The sequence below is a fragment of the Falco rusticolus genome, chromosome Z (assembly GCF_015220075.1).
Source record: "Falco rusticolus isolate bFalRus1 chromosome Z, bFalRus1.pri, whole genome shotgun sequence".
NCBI classification, from domain to species: Eukaryota; Metazoa; Chordata; class Aves; order Falconiformes; family Falconidae; genus Falco; species Falco rusticolus.
In genome coordinates this window covers 48,580,466-48,604,668 of record NC_051210.1, presented here as the reverse complement: position 1 = coordinate 48,604,668, position 24,203 = coordinate 48,580,466, and the positions used below count along the sequence as shown (strand labels likewise).

The window sequence follows — 24,203 nt, the reverse complement described above, 5'->3', positions numbered from 1 at the left end:
GAGTTTTTTAACTGTTTTGTTGAGTTAGTGGCAGTAGCAGATCTCATTTGAAAGCACTGTAGGAAAACAATGCTTTAGCTTTTAATCTGAATATTCCAAAGTTTTCCATGTCTATGAAATTACATTGTCTTTGAGGATTATTGCTCTCTGTAAGTCACAAACCATATAACAGCAGATGAGGTCCTAAACTGGAAAATCCACTGTTGATTTATTACAGCACTGAGCAAGCTGGTCAGCTTCCTTGTTTGTTAGAAGTGAGATACGGGGACTTTGCAGCCCTTCATGTCACAGTGCATGGAGGTCTATTGATCATTCAACCAATTTATTGACATCTTAATTTGGTTTTTATTACCCTTGTCCTTTCACTTATGTGCTGCTACTCTTTTGAACTTATCTACATCAGACTTTAGTCTCCTGAATGACATGTAGGCTACAGGCTGATAGAGGGGAGGACATTTGCACCATCTCTGTTAAGTACTGAACACAGCTGAATCTCAGAAAAGGTTGAGTCTAGCTTCAAGTTTCATTACTCAGTCACCTTCAAATCTCTGTAGACTTGTTGTTGGCTTTCTAGTGTATTTTAAACCACTTCATGTGCCTTTGAAATCTTTCCTCCCTGTTTCCTTTCTCTGATTTTTTGTTCCGAGCCAGAAGCAGTCCTGCAGCAAGTGAAACACAGTAGGCAGTTACTAGTCTAATCTCATTTGTGATCTGAAGAAGGCAATTATCTAGACCTCTTGACTTCAGCTGAGTGCACAAGTTTCTCAAAATTGTGAATTGCCTAATGAGACACACTAATTTCAGTCTTCTTTTGTGTTTTTTAATCTTTTAAAAACTTAGCTGGAGTCACAGGAATATGGATGGGAAAATGATTCAAAGTATTCTGCCTATAGTGGTCTACAAATTAGGAGTAGTGCATTCAGGCTCGGTGCCAGGCTGGTTTCTGTTTTGGTCCAAAAATGAAGCATACTTTTCCAAGAAAACCTTTGCTTAGGAGCAGAGGTCATAAGCATCCACTACTGAAAGAAATTCAAGCATTCGCATGGCACTTCTTACTCCTGGGAGGTTGAAGGTAGCTGCACTATTACAACTATGAAGACTGATGCTATTTTTTAACTGTCTCTGTGTCTAAGGTAAGTCTTTTGAAAATAAACAAGCATGCTAGCACTACTGTCCCTGAGGAATTTCAGTTAAACTAACCCTTTCCTTATATAGCTTAGAATGGTAGAGTAATTTTTAATGCATAAATGCAATTAATGTATATTTTCCAGGATCTTCAGCATTCAGTTTCTTCATGAACATTTCCCCTATACTTTACAATTACTGCATTATTTTTTAGGATGGTCAAAAAAAAAAAAAATAATATGAATGCTCATGCAGGATTCCTTACAGTGAATTCCTTTATTTTTGGGAGGGTGTTAAATTTAAAGCAACTGCAAGTATTCTTGTCACAATGCATCCCTGCTAGCCAGTCAAATTTTTTTGACAGTAGAAGTAGTGCATTAGAATGTTCATAAATAGGTTTGCCCTAATCATATGCTTTAGGACATATTTTTTACTATGTCACTATTAGCAATAGCTGATACTAACTAAACAGCCCAGAAAGCTAAACAGTATGAAATTTGCCAGACGTAATGGTGAACCTTCTTTGAAAGCAATGTTCTTCTGTGCCCTTTATAAAGGGTCTTTTAAAAGAATGGCAAACCGTAGTAGTATTATGGAAGAACAAAATGGAGCAATCTTGCTCTGTAACATTTGTGTCAATAAACTTTCTTCTGTAAGAATGGTGAAGGTATGTAAATTTCAGAGGAAACAAAATATGATCTTAGAAGTTATTTCTATGCATTTGCAGTAGTAGCTGTCTTGTCTAAAATGGCTAGCACACTGTAGACATAACAATCACAGCTCTCAGTAGTTTGTGAGGGTTTGTAATGATCTTGGGGGTTCAACAACATTTTCATGAGATATCTCTGGAACTGCGATTTAGGGCAGTGCAGCACACAGCTGTAACAATACAAAGGCATGATTTGTCACAACTGCAAAAAATGCAGTCTTCTGAGATTTGCATTCAGTCTAAGGTCGTGAAGATTAAAACGTGGAATTACGTTTGTTAACAGGTTCATTGCAAGAAGTATATACTGAGTCATGGATGAAGAGGTATATTTTCTGGATTGCTCAGAGCAAAACTGCTCAAAGCAACTTTAAATTTGCTATCCTAGCAGGCTTGCATTGATCCAAGGATCGTTTGACTGGGCCTTTATTACAGAGAAGTATATGGAATTTGATAGTATGTTCTGATTACGCCCCTAGGTATGTTTTTTTACACTGTAGTTGGCAACCAAGAAGGAATTGGATGTCTTTCAGCTAAAAAAAAATGATAAAACAAATAAGAATGTCTCTTCAATTACAATCTGTGCAAGAATCCTGAATTAGTAAGTGACATCAGTGTATGCTTACATAGACATAGTGCATTTTGCCCAGTGGATCCAACAACTGTGCCAGCTCTGAACTAACCACAGGGATATTTCTTAGCATGCAAAATCTGGGCCAGCCCCATGGCCTGTTGTGTTCTCACAAGCTGTTCCTGAGGTTGTTAATCACAGAAATGAAGAGTTAATTGTATTGCCTTTTGTGTGCCTTAGTTTTGAGAATGTAAGCAGTTTCTGCATATGGCAGTTGAGGTTACAAAGCTGCAGTTACTGGTCTCAATTTGCCAGTGATCTTTGGTTGCACCCATGAAACTCATAAGAAATTGTCTATCTTTTGTGGAAGCTGCATTTCAGACTCACTAATCACTGTGAGTACTGAAGTAAAAACAAGTTTCCTGCTCACCTTCACATTCACTGAGAACAAGAGCTTTAAAAAACCTCCTTTATTAGCACTAAAAATTCACTGTTTATAGTACTGCATATCTGAAAGTTACATTTCTATGTCAGAAAAACTGACCATTCTATTTCTTTTAAAATATTTCATATTATGCTTTTATTTGAAATCAAGATTGTCCTTTCCTATCACAGAAACAAAGGGAATCACTGCACTGAGCATGTGTTAAAACACTTGATTTCTCCACTGTGCTTCATGCAGTTCACACCTAATGTTAATCACTCTGAAAAGGAAACAACATGGATCTTTTCTCAATTTTTCCTTCATTCTTTCCACTTTTTCTTATTTCTTTTCTTTCTTCCTTCCTTCCTGCCTTTCTTTCTCTCTCCTCTCCTTTCTTTCTTTCCTTCTCTCCTATTTTTACCTCCACCTTGCTCTATTTCTTTCTCTTTTATTTTCCCTTCTTTCTTCTTAGTTGTTCTTCAAAGAGCTGAAGCTTTTGCCCGTGTCCTATCTCTCTTCTCCATTTTTTGCAGCTTTGAAAGGTGTTGAGTTTTCCCTTTTTTTCTTGTGTGAGAAGGCTGCACAAGCAGAAGGAAGTAGCTGGCTCTTCAGAAAGAATGAAAATTGCTGTCAGATTCTGACAGGAACTAAACTGGGTAGCAGTATATACAACCCTCCCTCCACCCCACCCATCCCACCCCCACCCCATTTCTTTCCATTCTAGTAAACTCTACTAAAACATCTAGGAATTATAAAAGAAAGTGGATGTTTTCAGGGGAAAATATGACAGTTAAACTGAATGCCCTTGCTTCTAACAAGGATTTGGTCTGATTTCTGGAGCATCCATTTCTCAGTCATCTGAGGGGCCAGACAGTCTGGCAGCTACCACCACCCTCTGTTTTCCAAGAGGCTCCTGCTCCAGAGGTGTTATTACAGACCACAGTACTATCTGCAGATTGCTGGAAATTCACCCGAAGAAAAATTCTGTCATCTTTCATTCACTTCATTACACAACAGCCTGATGAAGAGCCAGCCTTATTTGATGGTCACCAAAATTATACTGTGATTTGGTAAATGTGTGGACTTCTCAGCTTCTGTGATTGCCAAGTCATCTGTTTTGTTCTCTGTCACTACACATTTTTTATCCTGTCTCACGTATGACTTCATTTGGTTGTGGACTGTGACCTTTCCTGATATGTCCCCATTGCTGCCTGCCATATGTCTAACTGGATGTTCTCCCTTTCTTGCTCAGCCAAGCAGCTGCCTGTTGGAGCAAGTCTTTCTTCCCTCACACTTCCACACTTCAGGTTTTAGACAAATGTTAGCCAGGTTGCAGCACTGGGTACAGGAGTATGGCCCCTCACGTTTTGAAAGCCCTGTGCCCCAAACACCAATAACCTATGAAACCTATTGGGTCTCTTACTAATGAAACCAAAATCTCCTTCCTGTTAGCCAGTTTCCTGCCACAATCAAAAAATCTTGGATTCCTCTCTCTGTTTCTGCTGAAGGGGAAATACTCCATTTTCATTTGGGGCTTTTTTCTGTTTTTCTTATCCCTGTCACTTGTTCTGCCTGTTATCATGGTCTTCACACTTGGTTCTCTCTCAATTTAGTTTTTATCTTCTGCTTGTGTAAATTCCGCAAAAGTTCCTTTTGTTAACTCTGACAAGGAAGAACAAGAAAAGCCTCTGCTTTTTCAGATGGCTGATCAAGGATTATGCAAAGCTGCCTCTATCTCCAGCACCAATGGCAGAATCTGCATGTTTCAGTATAGCACCAGATCAGAATGTTATTCTTTTTTTTAAATAACTAGTGTTTTTTATTAAATATGTGGCCAGACAGTAAGATGCTGTACAGTGTTTCCAAAAAGTAGGTCCCATCAATATCGTAGCCATCCTCACAAGATGTAAATGAGCGTTGCTTCCCTGAAGTCACATTCATGGATGAGATGCTTGCAGTCTGGGCAGTCTTTAGAAAGACTTATACATATGGAATGGCCCTCCTCTTCTGCTGTAATTTCCTCCTCCCCTCCTATGAAGCCCAGCTTCACAGGAACCAGGAAAGTGAAAATATGGCAGTTTCCCTGTTCGTGAAGTATTGTTTTCCTTCCATTCTCACAGGCATCTCCTCTTTTCATATACTTTTGGGGTGGGTTTTGGTTTTTGGCCTGCAATACAAGCCACAGCAAAGTGTGTAATTTGAGGTTTTGCTTTAAACACTTCAGCCACAGCACAGGACAACAGGTGTCCTTCTCTATGAAAAATTGGCCTCTACAAAGCTCATGTCATTGTTATATCGAAAGGTTAGATATCAAAAATGTCCAAACCAGAACACTCCCTTTTAGCTAACTGCTGAAAGGGTGCAATGATGTGAGGTGTCCCATCAAAGGCAAGAAGTGTAGCCACTGTCTCTGAAAGATGATATAAATTTTATTGCCAAAGCCTGGAGAAAAAAATTATGCTACAATTAATAGCAACATTTAGTTGAATGGTGCCTGTTAAAGACTCAGAAAGAGTCTTAGTAGCCCAAGAAATTGGTGAAACCTCTGTCTGGGATACGTTAAACACTGACTGGTTTCTTATACAGGCAGGTGTATAAGACCTATCAAAACCTTTACATTTCTGCAAAGAATCAAGATAAAAGAGGTCTACTTTTGCTTTCTGTTATTTCAACATAAACCTGGAATAATTTACAGCAGTCTCAGACTGTTCTGCTGTTGGAAAATCAACTCTGATTTTGATAGATGATGATGATGATGATGATGATGATGATATGAAGATTATTGTTGTTATTATTATTACTACTACTATTGTTGTTGTTTTTATTAAAGACCACAGAATTTTTTCATATATAGTGGAATAACGTAATCAATCATATTACAGCTCTTATAGCAGGATTAGATGGAATGATAAAAAAGCTGGGTATTTCTAAGAACGTCACCTATAAATAGGTGACTGTGCTATATGGCCTGTCTATCATGATTTCAGGATGGACAGTTTCTCTTTCTCCAGTCCGTTTATAATCCGTGTTGTTGCAGGGATCCTTTCCTGTTTCTAGCTCAGCCCAAATATAGAGCTAATCAGGATAACAGTGTCACTTAACACTGTCTTTGGCGTGTTTGGTATGTAGATATTGTACTCACTGGCACAGTAAACTTGTTTGATGCAGGTAAACCATGGATTTTAAAAAACATGGATTAGGTGGTCCCCTCAGCAGGCTCTTGAAGGCTCATGAAACTGCCTCAGGCTCCGACTGTCACTGTGGAATGCACCTGGGTCACTGCTCTGGAAATTGGCACCTGGACCCATGGTCATTCCTAGTTGTTCCTTTGCTTGGAGTCTGATATGTTTGCGTATCAGACCCTTCAAGTCAACTCCAGTTTTGAGGAAGGTGAAGGTCAGGAGTCTTTCTTGCCCTGTCTGAAGCCCTGGAAGAAAATGACCTGCATTTTTCCACCCTGCAGCACTCATTGTTCCGATATTAGAGACCATTCTCATCCATGCCTACTACCAGCAGCACTAGGGATCACATGCTTATTTTGATAAGGTCCCATTTTTATGCACTTTAATTTGTCATATTATCTAACTATGAAAACTCTGAGACAATAATTTCCAGAAAGAGTTTTTTTACCTGTGTTGCTCTTTTACGTTCCCACAAGTGCCTGTCATTTGTCTGTTTGATGGCAAAGTAAAGAAATGAGTGACCTTTGTTCCATTAAATGTCTACAAACAGGCATCATTTGTGTTTCTACCAGTGTGCATTCATTGTTAAAGGCATTCAGTCCCCCATAATAGCTTGCAGTAATAATTTTTTTCTTCTGCCAAGGCTATGACAGAAGTCAGGTTAAAACAAAGAAAAGCATTGGGGGAAAAAAGGTCTAGGTATTTACACGTTGCTGGGATTTCAGTCTCCTGTAGTTATAGCTATTTCTGGCTCCTGTTTGTAGATATATTTTATTTTTTTATATTTTCTGGCTATAAATCACCAGAAGAAAAATGCAAAAGGTGTAATAATGACTGTATTATCTAGGCAAGATGATGCTTATTTTTCCTCAAGTATGTAGAAGGTATTACAACAGGATCAGTTCTAAGTTGTCTTGCAATTTAGCCCAGACTTTTGGTGTTACGATTATAATTCCTTTTCAGTTTCTGATATCTGCATCAAGCTTCTGGGTCTAAATGCTCAAAATTAAGCTCAAAATTCAATACACTCCATCTTTTTGTGGAGTGCATTCAAATCTAGATGCTTTCTTTGGAGATAACATTTCAGAAAGTACTGGATTCTTTATTTCTGGTGGTCAGGTGCTTTTGAACTGGGTCCACTGAACAGCTGAACTGCTGTTTGAACTTTTGTCTAGTGCTCTCTGTCCTCATCTGTCTCATATTCTATGGATAACAATCTTAGGTTTGTTTCCTTATTGATGAGTATCATTGTTCTGAGGTGAAGTAGCTTTTCCCCCAGCATGACATCTTTCCAGCACACAGAAAGGAGTGGGGTGGATAACCTAATGAGTCATAAGTGTAACAGCCAAATGCTTAATTTGCTGTAATCATGCCAGGTAACAACATTTTCATGTCAGAGAGTGGCAAGGAAATGGAAATGGGGGTATGTTTACTGTGTGAAAGAATCTGCATTTGCATTATTAGAACTGCACTCCCCTGCCCTGAGCTATCAGCTTTCCACTTTATGGTACAATAGAGATCAGCACCACTGCAAAGGTACTTTGTTCTAGTCTTTCAGCAGAAGCAGTACCTGCTGTTACTCGCAAGCAGACAAACTGTCTGCTGTCTGCTGTGGGTATGTATTTGACCAGCAGGACACAGAGAACATCTCTTTGCTGGGGGGGAAGCATGCTGTAATTTACGACCTTAACAAATTCAAAAGAGCTGCTTGGAGACTCCCAAGAGGTCTGTTAGAGTTACCAGGAAGTCATCTGTGTCGTATTTTCTTAGCACACCTAAAAACCTGAGGTGTGTAGAGTGGCACAGAGGGTTTAGCACTATATGAAGATGGCAAGATTTCCACACTGGCTGGGCAATTTTGACAGTCCCCATCAAAACAGATGTGTGATTCTCACTGAAGTCTGTGGCCAGACTTCCAGCTACCGTGAAGATCCAGGACAGAAGGGTTGCAGGCACTTTAGCTAGTTTCCTCTGTCATTTCAAGTGCCTTCTCACAGAGCCTGCATGCACCCTTTTACACACTGAGCAGCAGGTTGGAATACCATATAGACTAAGCCCATTCAGCAGTGGCTTGGGGACGAGCTGTATCTCTCAAGTGGTTGAACCATTGGTGAAGTCTGTTCCTTGATGGCACAGATGGTGCAACTGCCTGAAGCACCAGAAAGTCTGTGCTGGTGCTGTTAGTACCAAAGCACTGCAGCTGGATCCCCACTGACAGAGGACTTGCTCCTGTCATCAAAAGAAGCCTGTCTGAGAGAAGGAATCTTTTACACCCAACAGAAGAGAGGTCTGATGTCATGAAGTCACCAGAGCTGACAAAGGATCACAGTCAAATGTAATGTGTCACAAGTACCAATTAAATGCTTTTACAGTTTAGTGTTTCATAGCCTAGGAGAAAAGAAAGGGTCCAGAGGGCAAACTTTGTTGAATTTACTTTTGGTTTCTCAAGCACATTGTTCTAAGGAAGCTGAAGGAGAGCTGCCTTTATGAGTTTTGACTTACAATAGCCTTTGCAATCTTTTGTTGTAGTATTTTCATTTTCCACAGAACATGGCAATTCTTTCCCCTGGAAATGCTAAGCAAGCTATCTATCCAGACAATATATGCAATTCATCTGGAGAAAATGAAGCATTTTAATAACAACCTGCTATAGAGCTCTGACAAAAAAAGTTAGGGTTTTTTGTTCTACTCCATCAATAAGAGCACAAGCACGCAAGAATAAAGCAGAAAGTCATCCTTACTCTGGCAGAATATGGACACGTGAACCCAAATCTGGCCAAAACCAAATAAAAGTAAAAATTAAATGGATAAGTGAATACGGACAATTACAAAAGCCTCTTTTCTTCACCTTGTCATCTGTTTATAAACTCTTGGAACTTAATTCTGTCTAAATTTGCTCCTTACAGAATAGCAGTGTTTGGATTTTTCTATCATCAGAGAAAGAACTAGATATGGCTTCGTTTCCACATCTGTGGGCTCTCCTGTGTTGGCCCAATAAATGGGCTTGTTATGTACAACTGAACCTGAAAAAATTAATCTTTTTTTATGTAGGGAGATTCCTTCTAATGAAATTTGCATATAGGGGTAGGAGTTGTCTTTTCCCACATGCAAGATTTTAATGACTCTATAAATCTTCATTTAGAAGTTGTATCTTTAAAATTGATTTAATTGCTTCTTTTTAAATCAAGGGAAGTTTCAGAATAAGGTTACATTTATTCTTTTCCCTGAGGGAAACATGAGAAATAGGAATTTCTCTTGAGTTCCTTCTGCTGCTGGGTGTTTGCTGTTTGTTTCTAGAGCTTTGGCTGAACCACTGATTCTCAAGGTATTGTGGCTGCTGTGCTGGTCACGTGAGGCTCCATGAGGGTCTTGTTGTGGGTTTAAAAATAGTAATAGCGGAGAACCCTGGCTAGCTGGGAATGCCAGACTGATGGGGCAGATACCCAGCAGGATCTGCAAATTGGTTCCAGTAGATCAGTGGCTGATCAGGCAGCAGCAACAAATCACTGAGGTGGTCAGCCACGTGCTTAGTGTGTTGCAAGGCAGATCTCAGTCACTCCAGTGGTTACATTTAACAATTTCACTACTGATCAGTGGCTAAAGTTTGCTTACACTGTCTGAACAGTTGCAAGTTGTCTTTGGCTCAGATGCCAATCAAACACATTGATTGCACATGTCTCTGAGCCTACGGTTACCAGCACAAATTGCTTTGCCATTGTGAAAATCATCTTACAGTCTTCATTTACAGTTGCTGATTGTGGTGTGCTTGCACCTAAATTCCTTGGGACAGGGGAGGATTGTGCCTAGTGCTTGGTGCTGCACAAGACTGCCTGTCACAGGGTGATGTTGGCAGGCTGTGCCAGAAAAGTGCTGAGGCTGCGAACTGTCATCACAAGGTGTCAGTGAACTGAAGGGCAGATACCACTTTGGCAGAGTAGCGAGTCCCTGTATCAGAGACACCAGTCTGATTCCAGTTCGCTGTACAGCCTGGAGCTTGTTCTCTCCACAATAATTTAAGGAGTACAAAAGCTCTTCATCCTGATTGTAAAACAGGATTTTGGACCCACTTGAAACACTGACTCTGATCCAAAACTTCTTTCAGCTGAGCGGTGACAATCAACACAAGTCCCAGATTGAGCCCCACATTAATATCCATGTGAAGGGCAACTTTGTTTCTTTCGGATTCTCAGAACTTCTTGTGTTTGAACTGCAGACATGCCCTTTGAAAAACAGAGATTTATTTATAATTGGCTAGATTTGCAAGCTTGCTTTATTACATTATTTCCTGCCCAGAGTTTCTTAATACTGAATAGAAATTATTATGAAAACTTCTTACTTCAGGGCATTTCCAGGCTAGCAGGGCTAAAGCAGAACCTGTCATTGCTGGTCCAGTTTTATTTCTGGAAAAATCTGCTAAACTGAGCCAAAGTTCAAGTCTACAAGGGGAACACATACACACATAACATTCATGCACGCACTCAGCGAGTTAGTTCCAACTCCTGTTGTGGGACATTCAGCCTGATGCCTTTAAATGATACATGAGAAGTTATTCTGCTAATTTGATGACCATATTTTTTCTTGCAGTGTCCTGTAAAAATTATTTTGCAAACGTATCTCAGAGTCAGGAATATCCCTGTTTTTCAGTTTTGCCAACTCACTTGCTGTCAGCAGAGTAAAAGGGGGGGGGGGGGGGGGGGAGAATCAAACTCAGCATGAAGTATGGGACGTCAGCCTAAATTGTAATATGGAATCTTTACTTCTGAGCAGAACCATGGTATCTTATGCCAGAAAACAGTACAGGCTCGGCCAACTAGGGATTAGCTGTTATTATTCTGGCTTTTTGTTGCTAACTTTTTTATGCTAAACGCATAAAGAGAATACAAAAATCAGCTCACTTCAGAGGTGGTAAAGAACTGGGCAGGGAGTTGGTACTGGCCTGTGATAGCTCTGCATGATTTGCCTTTGCTTCAGTAAGGGCATTTAACCACAATAGCAATGAGTTTCATAGGAACACCTTTAGAAATACGCAACAGCTTCATCCAAAACCTATTGAACTTGTAAGTGCATTTTCTTGATTTTAACGGGGTTTGGATTAGATTGTCAGGCAACTTAATGGAGCTGCCTTTGACATTTGGTGTGGTAACAATCTGCAGTTCAAGCCTCTGACCGCACTTCAGCAATTTGAAACTAGAAAGATTTCAGGGTGGAAAGTCTGTGCCTCATTACACTCTTTAAGGGGAGAAAGCTTAACTTGTAATAGAAATGAGTATGAGAACTGCTTACTTCAGAACATTTCCAGGCACAACTTGATGCAGTAATCCATTTTCATTCCTGGTGGGGGCTTCCTTCCCAGCTCTTTATGGACTCAAAAAGACTTCATCTCCCTAAACCCCCCAGGATAGATTAAGATCAGGGCTAGAATGCATTGGAAAAGGAAGTTTCCATCCCACAGAAACTTCAGAATTTTGACATTGTTTGTAGTTTCAAACCAGGATGAGGAGTTGACATTTCAAAGCTTTTCAGAGAGCGAAATATTCCCCAGACCTCTGATTCAAAAATGTCGGTATTTTGTTTTGAACTTTGTCCACCAAACCATTATTCTGAGCTGTAGATTAAGAGGTACAATGTCCCTATTCACTGCTGTGCCTACCAAGATGACCAAGCAGTGTCTACCAAGGTGCTTATTTTCATGGTGAATCCTCAAACAACCCTAGTCAGATGAGTGTGCCCATAGGTCAGTGTCTTGACAGAATTTCATAGCTCTGCAGCCCAAGTCAATCTGCTTGTCCTGATAGCTGGGTCTCTCCTAGTGTATTGCATCTTTGGCACCCTTGAGAAGAGTTATTCCAAAACCTCTCTGTTTTGTTCATGTTATGGGTGGATGCTGAAGGAAGCAATTCTGCCTTCCTGTTCCTTGCTAACTCTGTACAGATTTCTGGAGGAATGGTCTTATTTTCACCCATACCTTCATCTTTAACAGTCAGCTCTCTGCAGCCTTGATGGAGAGTGAAAATAATTACATATTCTCACCTTGGCTCAGCCAAACCTATGTTTCTTCTGCTTATAGAGGCAAAAGTTATTATTGTCATGAAGTATGTATTTTTTCAGGAGCACTTTAGTATTTCCTTGTCTGAAGTTTGCTTTCGTAACAGTCCAGCCTATATAATGTTTTTGTGTAAGAGCTACTAAAAACTAATATAAGAGATATGGAGTAGTCTTTTTCATTTTAAGGCTTCAGTGACTCCACTGCAAACACTACCAACCTTTTTACTAAATGTAATTACCTCCAAAACATGGAAGAAGGATTTCCTTAGGTAGAAATGGGAGGAAAAAAAAAAGAGAAAGACAGTGAACTTGGGAACATTCACTCATAAGGGTTTTTAATGAAAATTTCATACTTATTCCCAGAGCCCAGAGCTCTGGATATCTATTAAGACTGATAATCTAACAGAGTAAAGCAAAAAGCTCTGCAGAAACCTGGGGAAAAATAGGAAATTTATTTAATTTATTCAAAATTTCTAAGAGCATAAAACTATCTGAAAAACTACCAAGTACAGGAAGATTAAAATACATTTTGTAAATACCAGGTAAGTTTTGGTGTTCACAAGAGGTCTCCATTTTGCCATACTTCCATTCAAAATACAGTATTCCACCAAAGTAATTATTTTTGTGCTATACAGTGACAATGGCTGTCCCACTCAAAAGAGCAGCGAACCTTAATATAACTTCCTTTCACACCTGAGGTTTTCCTGGTGGTTTCCTCTACAAGTTGCAACCCAGCTCCAAATTGCTCAGTTTAGAAATTAACTTTAATCAGAGTACAGGCCATGGCAACATGTGAGCTGATGATTCATAAAATTAAAAAGGCTTTGAAGCAGTAAAAGATAATATTGAAATTGGTTGCCTCATACCTGGATTTAAGATCCAGCCCTTTTTACATCCAGGCAGTTCACATATTCTTCTTGAAATATGTGAAGGCATACAGGTTTGGATATCACTTTAGACTGAACCATTGAGTGAATATAAAATATATGATATGAGCAGATATGAAAGGGAATTCTGACCTTTTCTTTGATATCTGGGTTCCTCAGCAGGACCATGCTCACTGTGGGTACTAGTAAGCTGTAATTCACTTGATGGAAATGTGTCTGATTTGTAGGCATTATGTCATACAGTGTTCAGATCATGAAAGTGATTTTTTTTTATCTTGTCTATATAGAGACATCCATGAAAGCAAAAGTAAACCAGTCTGTGTATATCAAAGGTGGTTCAGCTTCTGTAAGGGTGTTTTTATTCAGAAAAAAACAGACCTAAATCTTACATTGTGGCACTCATAGAATTTAGATATCTATACTTGGATGTTCTGTATGGAGTAGCCACAGACAAGATAATCTTAACTTTGCTTCAGCTATCTAACCATTATTTGTCAGGGTGTTTCTAATGTGATAAAATGTCCCTTGCAATCTTGGTATGACAAGGTTTTCAGGGAAGAGTATAATTTATGCATGCCTGTTACTCCATTAGCCCTCATTAATACCCCTGGAGATGTCATAATATACTGTAGAAGAATAGGAGATTGATCGAGTTCTGACCCAGCAGAAATGAGTAAAGTCAAAGACATTTGATGATAGCTTTCATCAAGTCTGAATCTAAACCTATAATGATTGAAATTAAATTAATTATGCCATCAATATCACAGATAACCAAGGAAACTGCTATTCTGCCACTAGTAAAATAATGTCAAAAAGGGGAATTGAATTACTAAAAGTAAATACTGTTTATTAATCTAAGCCTGCATTTTCACAGGCAAGCGAAAAGGAAGTGTCAAACCCAGAATTACATCTCACCCTAACAGAGTTCTTCAATTCTGCACAAGTAGATTTGCACAGATAAAGAATATTATTCTGAATGTATGAGGGCAAGTTACACAGGCACTTTTATGAGCCTGGATGCTATGTGTACTATTTGCCTTTACCAGTTTCTAGGACCCAGCTCTCTGAATTAACTGCAAGTCAAAGATGGAGGAAAGTTTAAAGCTGAAATAAACATTTTATTTATAATTACCTGTGTTTATATATACTCTCTGTTTGGCTAAGAGTCATAGCACGAACTCTTTAGAAGTAGAATTTATACACAAATATTTTTCATTGCTTCCTTTGCATGCCAGAATGCTAGAAGGCCTTTCATTTTCTAGTATGTGTAAAGATAATTATACCACTGTATGGACTTGCTTAATTTCTTGGATTCCAATTATTTATGTGCTAAATTCATAACTTGAATGCAGAATTCAAAGTTCAAACAAAAGGCCTACATTAGTACTGTGCTAAATAAATTTATATTCCATTTAATTAATTCTAAATATATTTAATTACAAATTTCTGTTTGATTCTCCAGAGAACTGTAGCTTTTTTGCAAAGTGAGAACTTTTTTCTGGTTTATCTATTCAAGTTCTAAAATCTTGAGCACATAAGCATAAAGCCAGTTTCAGAGCAGGTAATTGCATTTCTGACTCTCAGTTCTTTTGTTTTAACCATTCCCTCCTTCTTTATCAGATCTTTAACAATGTCTGAACACAGGCATTGATAGTGTGGAATGAGATTATTGTCAAACATAAGTAAAACCACATGTTTTTCCCAACTGCATAGCAGGTAAAATTTCACTGACATCTCAGCCATGTTGCTATTTATCTCTGCTGCTCTTTACTTTCATCTATCTGTCTGTTTCCTATCTGTCTTCTTACCTATTTCAGTTATTTTTCTTTGTTAAACTCTAAGAAGTGAAATTCCTGATAGGACTCTGACCAAGAAATGTTCACAATCCCCTAAAAAAACAATCTCCGACAATACTCTTTCCTTTCTCTGGACTGCAAAAGCCATTGAGTACTAACCCGCTCACTATCTCACATCTGAATTCAGTTCAAACTCCCAGCCAGATTTGCTCAGCCTCTTTCATTGCTAAGGTACTTTATGGCCCTCCAGAGATGCTGAGAGAGAACTTTGGCAGTAATTAGTTGCAGAGATGGATCGAGCAGTCAGTAGGTGCTCATGTTGAACTGCACATCTTTCTTTCTCGCCAGATCGTTGGCTGTGACCGCCAGCTGGGAAGCACTGTCAAGGAAGATAACTGTGGGGTCTGCAATGGCGATGGGTCCACCTGCCGGTTGGTTCGAGGCCAGTATAAATCCCAGCTCTCAGCAAATAAATGTAAGCTGTCCCTTCTGTTAAAGCGCCATCTTCCCCTCTTAGTGAAACACACATTTCTTGCAAGCTAGATTGCACCCTACTCTTTCTCGGGCAGCTGGGTGATCATGGTCAGTCTCGTTGTCCCTACAGTTTCTTCCCTCTTGGATTGAATCAGGCTTGCTCTGAGTACAGCTCTAGCTGCGGGTTTGTACAGAGGACTGTGAAAAGGTGTCACCAGTACATTCCCCATCTCAGGCAGGTAATTACTTGGGAGGAGTGGGAGAACAGAAAGAGCTGGCTCTACCCACACTGCTCTGGCTGTATTAGCTGGCTAGGCACCGGAGTCAGTCCATGCCGCTCTGAACAAAGCGGGTTATGCTGCTCTGTGACAGAGGGGAACCCTGGGGAGATGGTGGTGCCAGCCTGGCACAGCGCTCCCTCCCAGACCTACCAGTGCTCCCTCCCAGACCTACATTCATAGCATGTCGGCCAACTGCTGAGCATGGTGACTCAGTCCTAGGGTGGGCTGAGGTGCCTGTCATCAGGAGGTGCCTGCATGGATGGGTATGAACAGACATGGGCCTTCCTGCACACTGAGTCAGCTTTAACTCAGAGTAGTAAAGCAGCTTCAGAGTGCCCCAGTGGCAGGGTTAGCTTACCCTGAAGCCCAGGCAGGGTTACAGATGGAGCCATATAGATGGTGCTATAAAAGTTTTGGGACAGGAGATAGGGCATGTCTGGTCAGTTTGAAGGAAGGGTAAAAAGGAAGGTGCATTTTCATGCCTGTGTAGGCACACCTAAGGAATCATGTGTGCTGGCCTGCTAACCTGCCCCAGCCCTACTCAGTGGCACTAGAGTTTAATCAGAGCAGGTCTACCATTCTGGAGTACTTTTTCTAGTGCTCAATAGCACATGACCCAAAAGAATCAAAAAGCAGTGCAACACCTGCTGAAGACCGTGTGTGTACACTTGTGGATTCCAGTATAGGTAACATCCAGTTTCTGTGCAGAACAGAGAGAGATGCTTTGTACAAAAACTCTCACTGTCAGAGAATAACTGCTTGGGTACAGAGCACAGCACACAGAGCAGCAGTTAGCACAGTGCACATCTGGGTCTGGGTTTGCTAACTGAGAGGGAGACAGTAGGAGAATAAAAAAGGGAAGGAAGGAAAGAAAGAAGGAAGGAAGGAAGGAAGAGGAAGGAAGGGAGAAAGAAAGAAAATTAATGAAAGAAAGAAAAAGAAAGAAAGGAAGAAATAACTATTTTGTATGAAGGAAGGAAAGGAATAATCCTTATAAAGGTTCCATTGCTGAGGCAGAACTACACATTAGAGGGCAAAGGAAATAATTCACAAAGATTAAGGAATGGAATTTCACCTCATTGTGCAATGTGCATGAACAGATTCAGGAATCTCCAGGCTGCTTGAGACATGATAGTATTTTTTTATATTTTTTTTTGGCAAATGTCTTTTCCTGTAGGAATAATTCATTGTTTTTCAGTTGCTTTGTGGTAAAAAAGGTGCTCCTCTATTTTCTACTGGGATAAAGGCACTAATATATTATGCACAGTTTATAAACTAAAATGTTTATAAAATAGCATCCCTACTCACAATGATTTGCTATTAAGTATAAAGAATGCTATAGAGGTAGAAGAACAGATGGCAGAGAGCACAGTCTTAGAGTGAGACAAATGTGAAAAATATGTCATAGAATGGATTGTTCAGGTGCATTTGCATGCAAGTAATTGTTATACAGAACTGAATGATTTTGCATGCACTCCATAAACCACGTAGCATTATTCTCTCCCCTGCTGTAGACATACATGTTGTTATGCAACACAGTATGAGTTTTGAATATATTAAAACTAAGTGCTCCTTTAAATCAGCTTTTCACAATTGCAAAGGCACACTTATGGATCTCCTTCACATATGTGAATTAATATGATGAATTCTTTTTGAGGTTTGCTTCCAAATGGTTTATGTACATGCTGCAAAAATTCAAGATTTCAAATGTTGGAAAGCTTTTAAAAATCTGCTGTTTGGTTTTTGCATTTATCCTCCTCGCACTGTTTGAATACCTGTCACTTTCGCACTTTGTGTCAGCTTCTTGCTTGTTTGTCACTGTAAACACATCTACATAAGTATATCTGGGATCAGGGACTGATTTGTTTGGTAGAATGACTGGATTACATTTGGCTAGTCAATAGCTTAATTCCAAATTATCTCTATAAAATAATCCTCATTTCTCAAGAATTGTGCCTATTTTGTCTGTGGTATGAACAAGGCATGAAAAGCCTATGTAAGCCAGACTGACTTGTGACGTGAAAAAAATCAGAAGGGGCACGTGCAGGAGTGACCAAATATCAGCAGAGGTGTACTGTGGGGTCATGTAGAATTTTTGTTTGCCTAACAGAGCACAGCATTCAATTTTGTAAGGAAACTGTACAGTGACCTTTATTCCAGTGCTGTCCAATTAGTTTCAGAAGTTGTTTGTATCTCAGAACACCCCAGACCCAGTTTTGAGCTAATCATCCTGAATTCATTTTCTCTTGGTGGTCATATCCAGTTCCATTCTCCATGCTGTTTGTATCATGCAGAGGAATAGGAGGACAGTACTAGAAGAAATTCATAGAGCTTTTAAACAGCACTTCCTACAGGAACAGCTTCTTCAGTATTTATAAGGCTAGTACAGATCTCCCAGTGGTCTCGGAAACAGAAGCATAGCAGGGCAGGAGGCAATGTGACATCGAATTCTCTCCAACATTTTTACGAAAAAGAAAGCCCTGTGTCTATGTCTATGATCTTGTTTCTACTTATTAAAAAAAAAAAAAATAAAGCCACAAAAAGCTTTGTTCATTTCAGAAATATCCTTTTCTCCAAGTCCTATGCTTGGGTGGTTTAATCTTTCTAAGTCTGCAGAAAGTGATACTTTTTTTTATAATACCTCTTTCTGGAAAGGGTGTATGTATCTTCCTGTGGAGATAAGCTAAATGTAATCAGGCTTCTTTGAATTCACCAAGGAGCTAAAAAGTTCATCCCATAATTGGTGGATGAATTCTGCTGATCACCTTTTGTGAAGGTAGTATTTCTGTAAAAGAGGATTGACATCTACTAGTGAAGTAGATTAATTTTAAAAGAGAAATGTAGAAATTGCTGTGCTGAGGCAGAATAGATATTTATCTGATTACTTTTGCCATGGTTGTCAAAAATAGTTACAGTTCCAGATTTCCATTGAACATCATTAATAATGGGGAAATAGAAACAACTGAATTTTTCATCATGAGAACTGACAGTTAGACCATTTGGACAAAATCCAAATTCAAAATCCAAAACCAGAAGAAACTGATCTCTCACAGGAACCTGAGGTATGTAACTAATACATAACCTTTTCCTAAATCCTTGCACTTTCTTCACATCCCTGGGCCACTGTCCTCCCAGTTACCTGGGACTCTCCCTTGCTTCCCTATGCATCTTCTCTGGAGGAAACTACCTGCACATTAACATCCTTTGTGCCCCTTCAGAGTGCTCTACGTGGCTGCTCCGCAATCTGCCTCTCTGCTTATTGTTGTAGTGAGCTGTGACTAAATACTGCTATGCTTACTTCCACATGTCTCTTCACAGGAAATGTTTCCTTCTTATCACTTGTAACCTCAGGAAATTATTCTTCAATCCCTACTGCTTCTGCTTTGTGAGAGCAGGAAGCACTGTGATAAGCATAAATCCCCCAGAGCTTTGCAGTTCACGTAAAGTGTGCTAGGATTTCAAATGGAGAGCAACAAGATCAGGTGAAATACAGTCCTAGCAATACCTTGGGGCAGAAAAGACATGCTAAGATTATATGATATGTAAGCTTGCATGATCTTTAAACTGTCTGATTTTTCTCTGATGTATCAGTGAGTTGTTAACTCTAGCCCAGAGCTCATAGCTGAGAGATGGTCAAATATAATAATGACATGGGACTATCTTTAAATAAGACTTGTAAAAATATGATTAATATTTTTTTAAAAATTGAAGTTACTGTTTTCCCTGACTCACTCCAATAAGAGTGATATATATACAGCAAAATTGTATGTCAAACTCATGGACTTTGTTCCCCAAAATGAATAAAATGTATTTATCCCAATTGGGTATCTTGAATATGAGCACCAGAATGATACCAATAAAATCAGCATTAGAATATCAATATTCAATTAATTTTGTAAGACTTGAATATTTGTCTTTTCAAATAGAAAATTTTAATTCTGATAGAAATGAAAAACGTCAATCATTGCTAATTAATGTGGTATCAGAGACGTATATGAACAGAATGTGTGTTGAATAGACTTTAACCCCAGTGTTACAGAAGTCTTAGGAGACTGAAAATTCTGGATAGGTTGAGGAAACATAACCAGTCAGATTTTGAAAATGAAGATAAGGTTCAGAGGAATCTGGGCACATGAACAGGCTTTATCTCCACACGGCTCTTGTGACAGTTTTATGAGATTGCCTACATTTGGCACCTCACTTCTGCAATATTAAGAGGCCACAAAAGTATGAATCCCATAAAGCTCTCCAATATAAGTGTCAGAAATTCCTATGGTGTATGACTGAATTTAAAATTTAAAAGGGTTCTAGTTCACATTTTTGAGATATTATAGGTTTGGATTAATAAATGTCTTGTTTAAAAAAAGTCATTGTTTCGTGTAGTTTTCCCCCTTCCTGTTGCCTCTTCACTTTTTGACATAAAACAACAACATTAATAACTATTTTGCCGTTAACTGAGAATCCTGATTTAGCTAGGCTGGAACAGTTTCCCCAGTTAGGTCTAGTCAGGAACTTTAAGGCCCTAGCTCATGCTTGGATGAAAGATAATATGCTTTTATTGGCTGAGTTAGCCCTACCTGGCAAAGCAACACATTACTTTGAGAGCAGAGCTATAGTTCTTGCTAGCAGGCATTACACGACACAGATGTGAGCAGCTCTAATGAACATATAGTGAAAGGGGCTTCATTCCTGTCTTGTCTAGTACTTCCCCAAAAAAACATCCTGTTAGGAATGCATACTTTTTTCCCCAACTTGTAGTCATAAAAAGAGACAGAAGGGACAGGGGAAGGTGAATGGAAAACCTAGGCATGCTGGTTAGCCCAGGTCACTGTTCTCTGGGCACCCACTCCACGACCCAGGCAGAGAACTGGGAGCATTTTTTAGCATCATTTCACACCTTGCCTCCCTGTCTTCCTTTAGGACATGAGGTTGCTGCCCCTTTAGAAATGCTGACCTAACTAACTTTCACAGCAGGATTTGACCTACATGCTAAGTTACACCTCAGTTTAAATCCACTTGGCAAAGCTCCCAAGGGCTTCATTGGTTCAAGATCCTGCTCTAAGACCTGTTTACATGACAGCTGAATAGGCTTCTGTTTTTCCAGGAGCTTTCTGTTAGTGGTGTTGAAAGGGAAGCAGAATTACAGCACTCCTAGTCATTAAAATAGAAGGTGTGAAAGCGAAGGCATGCCTGAAGGCAGTGGGAGATCATCACTAGCATGGGCAGGGTTGTGGAGAAGCTGTAGAATTCAACTGGGAAAGAATCACGTGAAGGAAAGGGTTGTTCTGGTGAAACATCTGAATAGGTTTATGCTTCTCTACTTCACCACAAACAGCAATTCAAAATACTTGGAAGAGATTTAAGTGGAGTTGTGGTGAAACAGAAAGCTATTAGGTATTCTTGAAATCCAGAAATGGTTGTGAAGGAGTTGAGAATAAAGAATATCATCAGGTTTGGGTTCTTCTAAGTAGAAGATTCTTGCCACATTTAATAATTTCTTTTTTCAGATTTTGAATGTTCTCTCATAATTTATAGGGCTGTTTCACTGGTCTGAAATCTTGCCTTCTGACTGCCTTGTAAACACCTGTTTTGCTGCTTATTTGAAAACAGATGGGAATTTCTTTGCTCATTTACTCCACCTATTTTTGCCTTCCTGCAGTGGATGATACAGTGGTTGCTATTCCCTATGGAAGCAGGCAAATTCGCCTTGTGCTGAAAGGACCCGATCATTTATGTAAGTAGAATAAGTTAGTCTACATTTGTTTAAGAAAGCCTTGTTAACCCGCAGTGCTCTGTTTACACTGTGGTCTCTGGTTTTCCTCTCTAAGATCACTGATTTCAACACAGGGATGAGTCCTGCCCTCAGAAGCTCTCCTCAGACTCAATTACATCAGTGGTACATACTTTTCAGAGCAAAACCTGACCAACATTGCAGAATCCTTTGCCCCTCCATAATTTTTCAGTCATTTCTGCTTGCTTATCCTGTGGTAGACTCACTTGGTGCCAAGTGCTTTTATTTAAAAATTATAAAATATATACCACTGAGTGAAGAAATGTTGAGGACACTAAAGTATAAGCTTCCCTACAGCTGAGCTTTGCCATCAAACTGCTGATGACTTTAACATGTTTCAGATATGATAATCTCTCTCACTCCTGTAGATGCACACACACACATCCACACATGCACACACATACAGAATCACAGTCTAAAGATCAGAAACCGCTTGCATAAGTCAAACCATGGTCCTTAGTAGTCATATTGCTCCGAAGAGTTAAGACCACTGAGTGCTGTTAGCCTGTGACTTGGTGGCTATAACACTTCCCTGCTCCATCTGACAGGAAGCTATGTATCCCAGCAGCTGTATATCCCTTTTCTTTGCTGGGAGAAGAATCTCAGGGTTTGAGAATACTCTGGGAAAGCTGAAGGTAAATCCATTTATTCTGTGAGTAGAAATTCCTTGCATACCCCTGTCTTACCTTGCAATGTAGTAGCTGCTCACAAGCTGCTCCTTTTTTCATCAGCAGCAAATGAACAGTAGAGTTGGTGAATGGGATTTACTGTCAGAAAAACCACAAACTATACTGCATAACCTCTCAGAAGCACAAATTATTGTAAGATAAGTAGGGCTCCATTTCTCCTTTTCCAAAAGAAAATAGGACTTTTCTGTAGCACAGACCAGATAAAGTCCTTTGTGTTTGTCAGTGTAAATACAAACATTAGTGTCAGCAAGGAGGTAAAACACAAAATCATTCCCACTCTCTAGATTTCTTTCATCCAAAGAACTTACACTGAGTGGCAAAATAAGGGGTGGTTTATCAGCCCTGTTCTGTACTCACTGCTGGTGTCGAGAAAGCAGTGGGCATGCCATAACCTTTTAATGGTTCTTTAGATTTAGAGCTGTGTTATCAGCAAATTACAGGTTATAAACTAAGAAAAAATATATTATGTTTTTCTTAAAAGTTCAAATGCTGCCTGTACTTCAGTTTTAAGTGGCCCTTTGGATATTCCTGAGCTGTTTCAGTATGGTTCTTATTATTTTCCCAGTAAATGATTTGCAGTCTTCCTTTCTCTGCTGTCTTCTTTTCCAGTATAGATGTTCTCTCCCAAGGTAGAAAACTTTTGTACTAGTATTATTTTTCCAGTGAAATTGAGCTATAAGATAGCTTAGAGAGAAATGAGAATTTAGCAAGAGAGATTGATCTAAAACTGTCTTCACTTAGGCCATATCACATTTCAGGACAAAAAGATTTGAATCAGTGAGGTCTGCCTGAGTCACTGGTTGAGATTGAGATTAACTGCCCTGTGTAAACATTAGTAAGTCCAAATACATGTATTTCTTGTTTCAGATGTCTCCATGAATCTTTCTGTTCACCCATCAAAGGATTTTATATATGTATCATCTACAATCACTTGGTGGGGAGGGAGTATTTTGCCCTGTGAACTTTGGTTGTGGGAGAAATCAACATGAGGCTGATTATATATATATGTTTTAAAACCAGCTTTATCCCTGATGCATGCAGCCTTGTCTAGAAATAAATATATGGCCAAGCGAATCACAAAGGAAGAAACTAGTCTCACTGAAAACCAAGGAATTCATTAATACAGAGCAAATTCTTAGTGTACTGTCTCAGCAACTTCCTTCATGAATTAATTCCCATGACCCATCCCTAAAAGCAGTCTAATTACTGCAATTATCTTTTTCCCCCAATTAACAACTTAATAAATGCTAATAAAAATGTTTCTCCCATTTACTGTCTTTGAAAATACGATTCCATCACAGATTACTAGTATGTCCCCATATAATTCAGATTTTGCCTTAGATGCCTCTCTATGTGGGAGAAGATTTGTACATAATTTCACAAATACATGTGAAAGGACTACAATGGACTTGCCATCCATGATGAAAGGCATTGTCACTTTGAAATAATAGTTTACTGGTAAATGTTCTGTGAAGCATAATCTGGAGTTGGTGGGGAGGCTAGCTCGATGGAACAGATCTTTCTGACTTGATTTCCATTTAATAAATCACTTAATATCTTTATCATGATTTAACAATCAGAAGAAATTGTTGCTACCAAAGAGTATCTGAATTAATCCACTTTTTCGGAGCTGTGAATGCAGAAAGAGCTGGAGGGAGAGCTCAGGTGAGTTCAGTACTCACCTTCCCCTCCTGCTCCACTGGGATGGATCACACTACTTCTGGAGAGGAGTCAGGATTGCTGTCATACTGATCTTTCTTTCCTGGATGTCTTGCTTTCAGTTAGTTGTCTATCACAGCAACATGTGGTTAATGACCCACCTTTGAACTGAAAGAGGGAACAGCGACTTAATAAAGCCAGCACTCATGGGTGAACATCTGAGTTATGCTCCACATAGAACCATGACTTACTCAGAGTGACTTAAATGACAGCAAATATACCTGATAAGGAATGGATTAAGATGTCTTGGAAGAGAGTAAAGGCATGGCCTATGGGTGAAGAGGTGAATGTAGAGCTAGAAATCTAAGGGTTGAACAAAGCCAAAAAAAAAACCAAAAGAAGAAGGAAAAAGAAAAGTAAAGCATGGGAATGTGAATAAATTCTGGAAAAGAACAAAAAAGTTGGATTATCACTAATTTAGGAGGCAAATCTGCACCACCACTACTTTGTCTTGGTTTTCTTTTTCTGCTCTCACTTCCCTTTACCTTAAGCCATGTTGCTCTAGTTTCCTGA

At 39.3% G+C, this 24,203-nt stretch overlaps 1 protein-coding gene across 1 annotated transcript in view; it reads left to right on the top strand.

Annotated features, from left to right (window-relative positions):
• ADAMTSL1 (ADAMTS like 1) overlaps positions 1-24,203 on the top strand; it is a 170,129-nt gene that overhangs the window by 29,595 nt on the left and 116,331 nt on the right. Inside the window, exons 5-6 of the mRNA XM_037372631.1 lie at positions 15,085-15,211; positions 21,151-21,225. Coding sequence (XP_037228528.1) covers positions 15,085-15,211; positions 21,151-21,225 — 202 coding nt within the window. The remainder of the gene's footprint in view (positions 1-15,084; positions 15,212-21,150; positions 21,226-24,203) is intronic.